At 47.1% G+C, this 12,980-nt stretch overlaps 1 protein-coding gene and 1 long non-coding RNA gene across 2 annotated transcripts in view; one reads left to right on the forward strand and one right to left on the reverse strand.

The window, feature by feature from the left end:
• QSER1 (glutamine and serine rich 1) overlaps positions 1 to 2,663 on the reverse strand; it is a 44,123-nt gene extending 41,460 nt beyond the window's left edge. Inside the window, exon 1 of the mRNA XM_054283682.1 lies at positions 2,533 to 2,663. Coding sequence (XP_054139657.1) covers positions 2,533 to 2,648 — 116 coding nt within the window. The 5' untranslated portion in view covers positions 2,649 to 2,663. The remainder of the gene's footprint in view (positions 1 to 2,532) is intronic.
• A 1,190-nt stretch (positions 2,664 to 3,853) lies between these two features.
• Positions 3,854 to 12,668, forward strand: LOC128941722 (uncharacterized). Its single transcript, XR_008483577.1, has 3 exons — positions 3,854 to 4,359; positions 6,451 to 6,610; positions 8,979 to 12,668. It is a non-coding gene; the product is annotated as an uncharacterized LOC128941722 (long non-coding RNA).
• Positions 12,669 to 12,980: the final 312 nt, after the last annotated feature.

Here is a 12,980-nt window from a genome sequence, read left to right on the forward strand (position 1 = left end):
CTTTTCAAGCAAGTACCAGATGAACATGACACACATTTTTTAATTTAACATCAGGCTTATGCAGCTTCAGCTGTTAAGATGACTACCTGTCAGCCACAATCAGAAACACCACTGTGAAAAACGTGATGTGATCTGTAACACAAGTCGAGGGCATGGACAGCATATTCCATATACCTCCACAATTTCCTTCCAGGCTGCTGCAAGCCTTGGCAGTGACAGGAATGACTCTTCCATCCCCATTCCTCAGCAACTCCATCCATACAAAGACAAGTGCTATCAGCAGCAGGGGAATCCACAAGCACCTAAAGCCCAGACTCTACTCATCTCTGTGTCCAACATGGTTCAAATCTTTAAATCTGGCCAAAGACAGGCTATGGTAATTCTTGTTAAAATTACATGAACCCAAAGAAGCTAGTTCAGGAGAATTTCAAGCACAAAATATGATTCATTATTCAGTATTTTCCCTGTTCTTGGTACAGTTAGAGAAAAAAGTTTAAATGTTTCAGCCAACAATTTTTAAATGCATCATTTGTCACCATGTATAGAACCTGGAGATGAAATTTCAACAAACTAAAACAAAGTTTTTTCCACACTGTTTCCTGAAGCATAGTATAAATATTGCCATATCATACAGGGATGCAATAATACTAATTTGATTGGTATAGGCAGCAAGCAGTGATCTAATGAGCTTCTGCATGGTACTTGTCTTGGGATTTTTCTCCATGCCATTGCTTCTAAAGAATTCCCAAAATGTACATTTAAGACTGCATTAATACAGTAGCGATTAAAAAAAATTGCAAGATGTGTTGTAAAACCAGGGGATTATTTTAAATATTAAAAAAGAAAATCCTGTAAAATCCAAGTTCTGCTTCTGCACTACCTATTCTTAAATGACCTGGGAAATCCAAATCGCCTCCAAACAGCTGGCATGACCCTCAAGAGGTGATGGGAGCTGGCAAAAGCAATACAGAAAGGACAGGTCACTGACTTCCACTGAAATCAACATAGCAACACCACCAAAAGCACTTCAGCGGTCAGGAAGAAAAATTGGGAAGAATTATATGGAGACCTTACTTTGCCATGCAGGCAGCTCCTCAGAGAAACCAGCTAAAGAGCTTGATGGGGCAAGGGTTTGGCCAAAAAGCTGCAATTCTCTGTGAAACAGGGAATGTACAGCCTCACTCACTTCCCAGGGAGCTCCTGAGATCTTCTCACTGCATCTCAAATGCAATGTGCACAACTCAGGAAGGGAAATTGACAACTTGGAGGAAATCTGAAAGAAATCTGGGAGAGTAACTAAAGTAAAGAGAAAAAAAGAAAAAAAAATCTCTGGCAATAAACTTCAAAAGATTATGTTATTTTTATTAAGAAAAATAAGTAAAGCAAGAAATCAATTAGAATTCATAAGAATTCATACTCAACATATTTTCAGCGTTGATGAGGCTATAAACAAGACTCAGTGGCCAGAAACTAAAGACAGCCCTCTTCATATCAAAAATACAATATAAATCAGTCACTTGTATACTTTACCAAGAACTGCGCTGAATTTTGGCTCATGGGAAATTTTTAACTACACCTTCTAAAATGTAAACTCTATTTTCAAACACAGGTTGAGGGGGGAAAAGAAAAGTTCTATGGCCTGCATTATGAAGAGGTCAGACTAGATGATTGCAACAGTCCTTCTGACCTGATAATCTATTAATCTTATCAGACACGTCTGACCACTTTCAGAACCAAGTGCAAAGTCATCTATCAGCGCACCTATTCTGACGGGATATTTTTAGCCCGAGATTCTCTTTTACCTTTAAACGCCGTCGAGATGGGAACTGCAGATAAATCAAGCGAGAGACATAAAAGGCAGGCGATAACGAAAATCTCATCGCCTAGAGAATACTCCTTTTAGTTGGCAGAGTTACACAATCAAAAAGCAACCCGAAGCCAATAAGATATCCCGTGTTTTCCCCGCACTTCCCGGAACTTTGCAGAACTCTCCGCGGGACTGAATCGCTCCAGACAAGTTTTGGCTGAGAGGAGGAGGCTCCGCACGCCCCGGAGCAGCGCTTTAGAGCGAAGAGCTTCGCCGGGCTCCGCGGAGCGCACACCGGCGGAGGAAGGACGGGCGCGGGGGATGCCGGCGCGGCGCGGCCGGCCCGGTGCCCCGGCGGGCAGCATTGTTCGGCCGGGCAGCGCCGGTGCCCGCGGCCCCGCTTCGCTCCGGGAGCCGGCCAGGGACGCGTGAACTCTTGAACCCGCGCCGCAGCCCGACGCGAGCCTCCGGGGCGGAGAGACCGCCCGCCCCGCCGCCAGCGCCGCGGGCCGCCGGGGACAGCAGGGAGCCCGCGCCGCCGCCGCCGCCCCCCGCCCGCCCGCCGGGACGCGGCCTCTGCCGCCCCGCCCGGCCCGGCCTCCCCGGGGCCGCCGGGCCCCGCTCGCCCCCCGCCCTGCCCTGCCCCGCCGCCGGGGCCCCCTCGGCCGCCCTCGGCCAGGCCCCGGCGCGGCCCCCGGCCTTTCGTGCCTGCGGACCCTCCTCACCTGGGCTTGAGGCTGCCGGCGCCGCGCTCGTAGGCCCAGGAGGCGGCGGGCGGCGCGGTGCCCGGGGCCAGGGGCTCGGCGAAGCCGGGGGTCGCGGGGTAGTTCCTGTCCATCATCGGGGCCGCAGGGGCTCCGCGGGGGCCCTGCGCTTTTGAGGGCGGCGGGGACCGAGCGGGGCGGGGGGGGAGCGGCGCCTCATCCGGGGCGGGCAGCGCCGCGGCCCCGTGCGGCCCCCTGCGCTCCGCTCCCGCTCAGCGGCGGGCGGCGGGCGGAGCTGCGGGCGGCGGCGGGGGCTGCGCGGCCGCCGGACCCATGTCGGGCTGCGCGTTCCCAGGATGCTCCTCCCCCGCCAGCGCACTGGGGCTCACGGGCTCCGTGGCCGGGGGCAGGGAGGCCGCGGCGGAGGGGCCGCCGGGGCCGCCGCCAGCAGCGCCGGCGGGGGGAGCGGGAGCAGCGGGAGGAGGAAGAGGAGGAGGAAGGAGGTCTGTGACTCGCGGACGGGCGGCCGCGGCCCGAGGGGGAAGCGCGGCGGCGGGAGCGGAGCGTGGCGGGGGGCGGTAGCCGCCACCGGGGCGGGGTGGGGGGACTGAAGGCGGGGACGGGCGGGGTGGCGGTGTCGGGTACGGGGGAGGCCGGTTCCTCGGTGGAGCGAAGCGCTGGCGCTTTGTTGGAGGAACCGGGGCGGGGCCATGTTGTTCCCGCGGAGGGGAAGCGCCGCCAGCCGCGGGCTCCGGGGCCGCCGCCGCCGCCAAGATGGAGCCCGGCAGCCGCCCCATTGTAGGGCGCTTTGTGGGGCCGCCCGCCCGCCCTGGCACCGGCTCCGGGCGCTGACGCCGCTCCCCGCGCCCGGCCGCCTCCCCCCGCGGCGGGGAGCGCCGAGCCACCGCCTCTTTATGTGTCTGTATGTCAGAGCGTCCCAAAGACCCGGGCATTCCCCATCGAGAAGTCACCGCAGGCCTGAGTGGAATCGTATGATGGCATCGCGGAGTGCTTTGGACTGGAAGGAACCTCGAAGATCATCCAGTCCGATCCCCCCTGCCATGGGCATGGGCACCTTCCACTAGATCAGGTTGCTCAAGGCCCCATCCAGCCTGGCCTTGAACACTTCCAGGGATGGAGCAGCCACAATTTCTCTGGGTGTTCCAGTGTCTCACCCTCCTCACAGTAAATAATCTCATCTTAATATCTCATCTAAACCTCCTTCCAGTTTAAAGCCGTTGCCCGATGTCAATTACCCGTTGTCAGTTGCCCCTTGTATATTTCCCCTTGTCAATTGCCCCTTGTCAGTTACCCCTTGTCAATTGCCCCTTGTCAGTTACCCCTTGTATATTGCCCCTTGCATACTGCCCCTTGTCCATTACCATATGCCCTTGTGACAAATCTCTTTCCAGCTTTCTCATGTATGCCAAAAACCAGCTAGCAAGAGAAGAGAGAGAATATCTATTCTTTATTTTTATTTCGTCTAAATTTAAATGGTAAAACTTCCTACTTTAGCTAGGACTGGCTAAAGCAGTTTGTTTTTATTTAGAGCAGCCTAAGCCACCTGGTTTGTAGATGGTAAATTCCTGTGTCTTTTGCTGAATGCTTGTTAAAACAAAGAATAAGGGAGATGGGCACCATCTGCACAGAGCAGGGTAGCAGCGAAGGAGACATCAGGATGATGAGTGAACTGCGGTGTCTTGCTTTCCCTGCAGATTGAAGATAGGCAGGCCGAGATGAGCAGGAGGAATGTGCCTCAGAGGTAAAGATGAGGAACATGCTCTTGGAAAGAGGGTGACTGCACCTGAAGGCACTGCTCAGAAGAGGAAGGTGTATGCTAATGAGCGAGTAAGTCTTTTGAAGATTCAGTTTGTAGCACTCCAGGCAATTCTGAACCACAGACTGAAACGAATTCTGTAGTGAAATGCATTTAGAAACTTGGCTACAGCCAATCAGATTAGATGTTAAAAAACAAAAGCTGCAAAAAACCTCAACATTGGAATGGAAAGATGGAGTGATCAGTATTAAATGAGAAAGAAGAAAAGCATGAGACTTTAGGAGGAAAAGCTGAGGTTCTGCTTTTCTCATGCCTAATTTCAAGAAGCAGCAGGAAGAAATGCAGCCATGGATGGGGAGGGAAAGAAAGGTAAGTGTGAAAGTCATCAGCACTGAGGAGAGGAGCGAAGTCACCCAGAGGCCAGGGCAGAGGCTGGAGGGAGAAGCAGCAGCTCCCCAAAGCCAGAAACCAGCAGAGTGAGTTTTCCTCGTGTTTGCATAAGTTAGCACCTGTGTTGCTTGCAGCTGGAGGAGCCGTGAGGGGGGTGGGAGACTTTCTCTCCCCGGGAAACGGGAGGGTTGCTGTTTTACATATGAACGAGGCCTGATGGCAGAAAATGACTCCAGTTGTATGCTAATAGTGCAGCGTTTGCGCTGCTGATGCTGCTGAAAGTGCCATTTCCAGTGGGGAAGGACCCACAGTTTTTTATTTCCCTGCAGGATCTCCACTAATTGCCATTATATTATTACGCTTGGAGCACATTGCTTCCCTCAAGTGGGGCTGAGAGCAGGGTGATACATGGAACTGATAGGAAGTGCCTTTTCCATCTACTTGTAGTGTCTGGTTTTCTAGAGTGAACATGTTGCTGTGGAGTTTCTTGTCCTACACTTGGAAGGATGTGTTAATAAATTGTAAAACTGCTAGTGTCTTGTTAGGTGTTTTCTTCAAGTAATGGCAGCATGAACTGTAAAGAATGCCATTATGTTGTTTATTTCCATTACAGAACTGCTCTAAAGTGAATGTGGGGGTGGGTACATGGCTGTAAAATCATGTTACACGAGAAATCACAAACAAGAACCCGTCCAGATTTGCAGGCAGGGAAACACAGACAGTGCCTTCATACCACTAAATGAACCACAGACACTGTGCTTCCCTGAGCATTGCTGGAGTAGATCCTTTTTGCTGGCATTCAAATAGTGAAGTTGAGTGAAACAGAATTTGTGACAGCTGTTGTTAAGTTTAATTTCTTTCACATGGTTTTAATAAAGGTGGAGTAGACTAAAAGCTTAATCACTGATGTCCACAACCATCAGATAAAGTCAGTTTATCCAGTGATTTGCTTTTCCTGTGTATGAGGTCAATCTTGTCCTGAGATCAGGCAGGGAGACTTCCGCAGCTTTCTCATTAAACTGACCCCTGCTGCTCGTTGCTGTCCTCTGTCTAGGAAATCTTCCTCCAAGCTTGTGCATTTTATCTTTTTGTAACAAATGGTATTTTGTAACACTTTTCTCTAAGACGACAAAAGAGTATGTTGAGAGTAAGTGCTTTTACAGGATCCTGGTACCCAGGAAACTTACAAGCAGCTTTTCTGAAGGATCTGTTCAGGGATAGAGAAAGTCCATTGATAAATCATGTTAATTAAACTTTTTTTTAATGTTAGGATTAAAGTGTACATATTAAAATTTGTATTTAATAGTCATGTTAGGTGTGTTGATGATTCTGAAACTTGGAATCTTGTCTTAATAAGGAATGGTTTTGTTTCAAATGCAGCTGTTACTTACTGTTTAGGAACTGAGCTTTAGTGGGCTAAAATGCCTTCTGAACTGTAGTGCATAACTTAGTGCCTGTGGCCAGTAGTGATATTGTATGTGCTTCTCTCTGAAGTCAAGAATTTAATATAATAAAAATATCTTGCTGAAACATAATACAATTTTTCTCTCTACCTAAGACCAAAATCTTAAGTTGAAGCACTGTAACACAATCTGTGCAGTGTACCAGCCTGGAGCACTACTGTTTTTTTTTTGTTTCTCATTTCTTTCCCTAAACAATGACTCTCCACTTGGAAAAAATAAATCCTTTATAGAATCAAAAATATCATTTGATAGCTAGGAGACAGATATAAGTACTTAAGGTTACACTTTAATGGGAATCATCTGCTTAAGGTCTGAGGAATGATCTCCATGTGCTGCTGCCTCCAGATGTGGCGTGGCAGCAGGGCTGGGCTGCCTCAGCTGCTTGCTGACAACTCAAAGAAGAAAGCCCTGACTGTCCCTGCTTCCCTTCTTCACCCTCTCACTTCTAGTGATGGGCTCTGGCCACAGGGTGAGTCATGAATTCACTCCACTGGCTTCCCTTTTTCACCTTTACCTTTTTCTGCCAGAGGTGATTTTTCTGTAATGTTGCTGAGCTGAGTCAGCTGGCTCAGCTGTAGTGAGCAGCCAGGAGGAGATGACAGGGGAGTTTTAAATCTCGTGCTGAGATGTTGTCTTGGCTGGTGGTGTATTCCACATGGGAATCTCTGGAGTCCAGGAGGGCACTCTGCAGACAGTGCTGGGCTCCTCTGCCAGTGTGACACTTCAGCCAGAATCAAGCCAGCTCTGTTGGAGAGCTGTGTGAGCTCACACACACTGCCCCTTAAGGAAAATTTCCTGCTTCTCTTTAAATCATTCCCTGTTGCACAAGGCTGAATGGCAATATTGCTTTTTGAGGTCTGCTTACATGTTTAGAGTGAACATATACCAAATGAAATGCAGGATCAAGCTAAGGAATAGTTGGCAGTTTTCTGTGATTTTATCATAATTAAAGCAATATAGCAATCACAGACCAAGGGCCAAAAATCATGCTCCAGTTCACGATTGGCATCAATGTATTTATTTGTAACTGTTATATTTATTTATTAGCTTCTTTGTTGCACAGTGTGCTAGAGTTATTACATATGTTATCAGAAGAAATGTAAGCCAGTGTTTGAGTGTGATTGTTTTTTATATTGTATAACATAGAATCATAGAATGGCCTGGGATAGAAGGGACCTTGAAGATCATGGGCAGGGGCTCATTCTGCTATCCCAGGCTGCTCAGAGCTCCATCCAACCTGGCTTTAAACACTTCCAGGGATGGGGCAGCCACAGCTTCTCTGGGCAGCCTGTGCCAGGGCCTCCCCACTCACACAGCAAGGAATCTCCCCCTAAATTGGTACAAAGCTGCTCTTTTTCATTGTAAAGCTCCCCCTTGTTCTGTCACTGCATGCCCTTGTAAAAGTCCCTCTCCACTGCTGTGGCAGGCTCCTTTCAGGCACTGGAGGGCCGCAGCTGGGTCACCCCAAAGCCTTCTCCTCTCCAGGCTGAGCAACCCCAATTCCCTCAGCCTGTCCTGCTGTGAGAGGTGCTCCATCCCTGTAATCCTGGTGCTGTGCTCTGGGCTCATTGCAGCAGCTCCCTGTCCTTGCTGTGCTGGGTGCAGAGCTCCAGGTGGGATCTGAGCAGAGGGGCAGGATCCCCTCTAAGCCTGGTGGGCTCACTGCAGCAGCTCCCTGTCCTTGCTGTGCTGGGTGCAGAGCTCCAGGTGGGATCACTCAGAGCAGAGCAGAGGGGCAGGATCCCCTCTGATCCTGGTGGGCTCACTGCAGCAGCTCCCTGTCCTTGCTGTGCTGGGTGCAGAGCTCCAGGTGGGATCACTCAGAGCAGAGCAGAGGGGCAGGATCCCCTCTGATCCTGGTGGGCTCACTGCAGCAGCTCCCTGTCCTTGCTGTGCTGGGTGCAGAGCTCCAGGTGGGATACCCTGAGCAGAGCAGAGGGGCAGGATCCCCTCTGATCCTGGTGGGCTCACTGCAGCAGCTCCCTGTCCTTGCTGTGCTGGGTGCAGAGCTCCAGGTGGGATCTGAGCAGAGGGGCAGGATCCCCTCTGATCCTGGTGGGCTCACTGCAGCAGCTCCCTGTCCTTGCTGTGCTGGGTGCAGAGCTCCAGGTGGGATACCCTGAGCAGAGCAGAGGGGCAGGATCCCCTCCCCAGCTGCTCTCAGGCTGCTCTGGGTGCAGCCCAGGCTGGCATTGGCTTTCTGGGCTCCAGCTGCACTGCTGGCCCCTGTCCAGCCTCTCACCCACCTGCACCCCAAGTCCTTCTCGCCAGGGCTGCTCTGGATCTGCTCATCCCCAGCCTGGACTGGTACCAGGGGCTGCCCTGGCCCAGGTGCAGCACCAGCCTTGGCCTTGTTAAAGCACAGGAGAATTCCATGGGCCACCTCTTGAGCTTGTCCAGGTCCCTCTGGATGGCAGCCTGTCCTTCAGGAGGGTCACCTGCACCACTGAAGGATGGGATGTACAAGACTGGGTGTCACTGTTAGGTCAGACGTGACACACACATGTGATCAGGGTCCAAGATTAAAAGTTTTTATTTGTGTTCTCCAGCTTATATACTCTTAACAAAACGTGATCTTAAGTCATTAACTACATCACAATAACTGATTATATTCATTGGTGCAAAGCAATTAGCGTCAATATAATTGGCAAAAGTTCTAAAGAAATTTAATAAGACATGTATAAACATCTACTTATGCATGTAGTCTAGCTTACAAAAATTTCCATGTATCTTTTCCAATCTCTTTCCATGCTGACAGCCTTGTCTTCTTCCTTGCTGTGGATGCACTGGAAAATCATCAATTGTTATTTCTTCCATTAACTCAGCTTTGCTTGCAGGCCAGCTGTCAAGCCCCTCCATACCTGGCTCTGCAGAAGAACAACGTGGTATGGTACAGCTTTAATGGTGTCATGAGTGTCAGAGCTGGCAGCACAAGGTGCCTGTGCTTTTGACTTCCTTTTCACTGCAGGTACAACAAACCTGGCTCTATGCTGTTTTTCCGATGTCTCTCTATCCCCAGTGCCTCCTTTCACAGAGAGCATTGCTCCTGTACTTTGCTTTTCCATAACAGATGATGCCTGGTTTTGGGCTTGTTCTGGCTTTTCCGTTGCGTTTCTGTGCCAAAATATTTTTTCTTCCTTTAAGAGGCTTTCAGCTAAACCTGTAAATTGGGCTTTGCAGCAAAATTCTTATTGTGCTTTAGGGCAATTTTTGGTGGACTGAAGAGAATCATGGAAGAATAGTCAGATGCACATGCTGGCTCAGCAGCTTCACCTGTTGTTGATGGAAGAAATGAGTTAAGGGCAGAACGTGCAGTTAATGGTGCAAGTCTGAGATTACAGCTTGGTTGTTGCAAGTGGACAAAAAGAATTGTATTTCAGCACATAATAGTATTTTATTTTAGAACTATCACAGTATCATAAATAGTTTGCTAACATACACAAACACCTTAGTGCTTAGCTTTCAGTGGCTAACCATGTGTCAACAAAAGCTTTAGAAATAAATTTAATGAATAGCCTTGTGCTGAGAGAATGAATCTTCACAATTGTTTGGAAACAGTGTTTTGGAGACTTGAGGACATTCTTTTTCAAAAACTAATGTTTCAAACATAAAACAATCAAGCAACTTGAATGTATCTAATCAGATGAAGTTTGAAGAAGTTCGGGCCAAAGCTGAATTGGGTCTGATGTATCAACACATGGTGAAAAGTGCACAAAATGAGATTTCTGCAGCACATGTTTCTGTTGAGCACTGTTGGACAGCTACACATGCTGGATGCAGCACCTTTGTGCAGGCTGTGGCTGCTGCCAGCCTGTGGTATCCTGCATGAGCAGGAATGAGTGAGTAGATCAGATAGGCAGTAATAACATGAGTTTTGGTTAGGCTTGTTATTAATCACTGGCTGCGTTGTTTGTTGCTGTAATTGGGATTCTGACCAAAGCAGAAAATTGCAGTTGCTTTAACAGATTAGATTCTGCATTTAATTTGGCATGTGGTCTCTTTAAACATGAAGCTAGGCATTAAGATATGTGTGAATAGGGAAGAGAGTGCTGCCTTTCAAAGAGCACACTCTGTCTTGGAACCTCACAGCAAATGCTCTCCTTTGAATTTCTTCACTTACATTGCTCTGTGCATTTCTTTGAAAACTCGAGTATGTGTACAAACAAATGAAGCAAAATCTTCGGAATTCATTTTATTGGGCTAAAGCTGGTCTATGAAAGCTTGACTTCTAACATGACAAAAGATGATGGAGCTGGTGCAAAGCTCATTGCAGCAATGAGGAGAAGATCTTGTTCCCTTCTTTTTCCCAATCCTCCTCCTGGCCATGTGCTTCCACTCCTTCCAAGGTGCCACCACTGCACGTGTGTTGCCTCAAATCACCCAGACCTGAGAAAGCTGTCTATGTTTTCACTGGATGATTTATGAAAGGATCCAGTAAGGACCAGAACAGGTATAAGGTAAGTGGGAGAAATGTGCAATGACATTGCACACAGGAAAACCAAAAAAACCTAAATAAAACCTTTGATCTTGAACAAACTCATATTTTTAATAGAGTGTTTTATTTTAACTCTTACTAGAAGATATTTTCCTTTGTATGATATCAATGCTGGGTGTTTAATGTGAAATGTTGGATGTTTATGTATTCAATACTTGCTGATCTTTAGAGAAATTAAACTGAAGCTTGAGCCCTGCTGAGCAATCAGAGGCGTTTCTTGTTTCTTAAATGAAGTAGGCACTGCTTCAGAAATTAAAATTTCAAAACTTATGTTTAACTGCACCAGTTTCTAGATTGAAATATTTTTTCAGGTGCTTTGAAGCCTGTCTGCTCCCTTTAGAGTGTGGGGCTCCCAGAATGGGATGCATGCCTGCATCTGATGGCCTTTACTGCTTCAGTGCTTCAGTAGTCTGGGTGCTATGGAAAAGCACCTAGTGTTACCAACTATAGCATGCCAGAAAGTGTTACCTACTCCATTTAAAAGAAATCAAAAGGGTTGTCAGAGGTTTTTTCATTTTTTAATCATAGGCTAAATTAGTATTTTCTCTTTTGCCATGATTGATTTATATAAATGGAGTGAAAGATGGAATTGTTGTCCCAAGACACTTAATGAGAATGAAGCATCTATCCCATCAGCTGTATTTCAAATATCAGTTCAGTTATCTGGTTCAAAAGCTTCATTGGATGTTCAAATATAGGAGATTTGGGTAGTCTGTGGGGAGCTCAGCTCCTCTTGTATGGTTGGAAGAAAAAACACAGCTCTGAATTTTTTTCCAGAGGGTAAATCAAAAGTGGTTTAATGTAATGAAATTCACTGTGCTCCATATTTGCTCTGTCTAGCTGCCCTCCTGCCTCTCTGAGGAATTCCACACACACTGCATCATGTGTGCCTCCACTTCAGATTGAAATTGCCATTACTACATGAGGAACTCCTGCTTCCAGCCTTGCTTTTGTTCTGCTCCTCACTGGGGGGATCTCACTTACTTCACTACCCCTAGGAAAGGGGTATTTTTTGGTCATACCATCGTGTTAAATCTGCTCACCAGAGGCCTGACAAAAGTCATGGAAGATGGAAGGGTTAACACTTTGTTAAGTCTTGAAGAGTTCATCTTCAGAGTTCATGAACCTCAGATGCTCAGCTAAACTGGAGCAGTGGAGCAGGAAGATTTTGTCCAGAGCAGAAACTGCCAGTGTTAAAGAAAACAAACCATAACCCTTTTTCTCTACCAATAAGTTCTCTGTGGCACGAGGAATCATCTAAGAACCATCTAAAATGGTTTGGGTTGGAAGGGAACTTCAAAGGTAATCCAATTCCAACCCCCTGCCATGGGCAGGAACATCTTCATGGATGGAGCCCCATCTAACCTGGGATGGATCCTAAACTTCTCTGGGCAACCTGTGCCAATGTTTCACCATCCTCCTGGTAAAAAAACCTTTCCTTTTATGTAGTCTAAATCCCTTTCAGTTTAAAACCATTACCACTTAGCCTGTCACAACAGGCCCTGCTAATAAGTTTGTCTCCATTTTCCTCTAAAGCCCCCTTTAGGTGCTTTCAGAAGAGTTGTTACCAACTCAATTTAAAAGAAATCAAGAGGGTTGTCAGAGGTTTTTTTCATTTTTTAATCATAGGCTAAATTAGCATTTTCTCTTTTGCCGTGCTTAGTTTATATAAACATTTATCTGGAAATTGTTTTACAAAATAATATAGAGACTAGCAGAGCTTAAAATATTGCTACCCATCACCCAAAATATGACAGCACTTGAAATCAAAGTCAGAATTAAATATAGCCAGTGACAAGTGCATTCAAAATGTTCTGACAGACAAGTAGAAGGAAACATGTTCATAAGATTAAGGAATTGTTTATACAGTTCAGAAATGGCTGGAAATAGTCAAAAATACCTAAATAAAGAGCAGGTTATTTGAGAAGATCTGCTTAAGATTTTTGAGAGGAAAACACGTACAAGTTCTTTGTTGTGGAAACGATAGTGATAAATTTGTAGTGACAGGAATTAATTGAAAGGTGTTTACAGTATGGAAGTGTTTGAAAATGGCTTTTAAACCCAGAATTTCCTTCCTGTTCTCTATACCACATGGAACAAGCAAGGATAGCAGCAGTAAAACTTCTGTTGGCAGGAAGACTGTGGATAGGAAAGTTTGGTTTGTTGCTTGTTTCTGGGTTTTTTTTATTACTTTGATGGTTTATTTAAAGCTAGAAATAGTGTTGCTAAGCTGCAGGTAATAAATTAATCTTATTCACAGCTGATAATATGAGGAATGATAAGGAATTTTGCTATGCTTTTCAGATTTCAAATATAACTTTTAAGGGCAGATCAGACTGAAACA

This window comes from Melozone crissalis, unplaced genomic scaffold (genome assembly GCF_028551555.1).
Source record: "Melozone crissalis strain CALT ecotype California unplaced genomic scaffold, PUWL_Pcris_2 ptg000038l_1, whole genome shotgun sequence".
Lineage (NCBI taxonomy): Eukaryota > Metazoa > Chordata > Aves > Passeriformes > Passerellidae > Melozone > Melozone crissalis.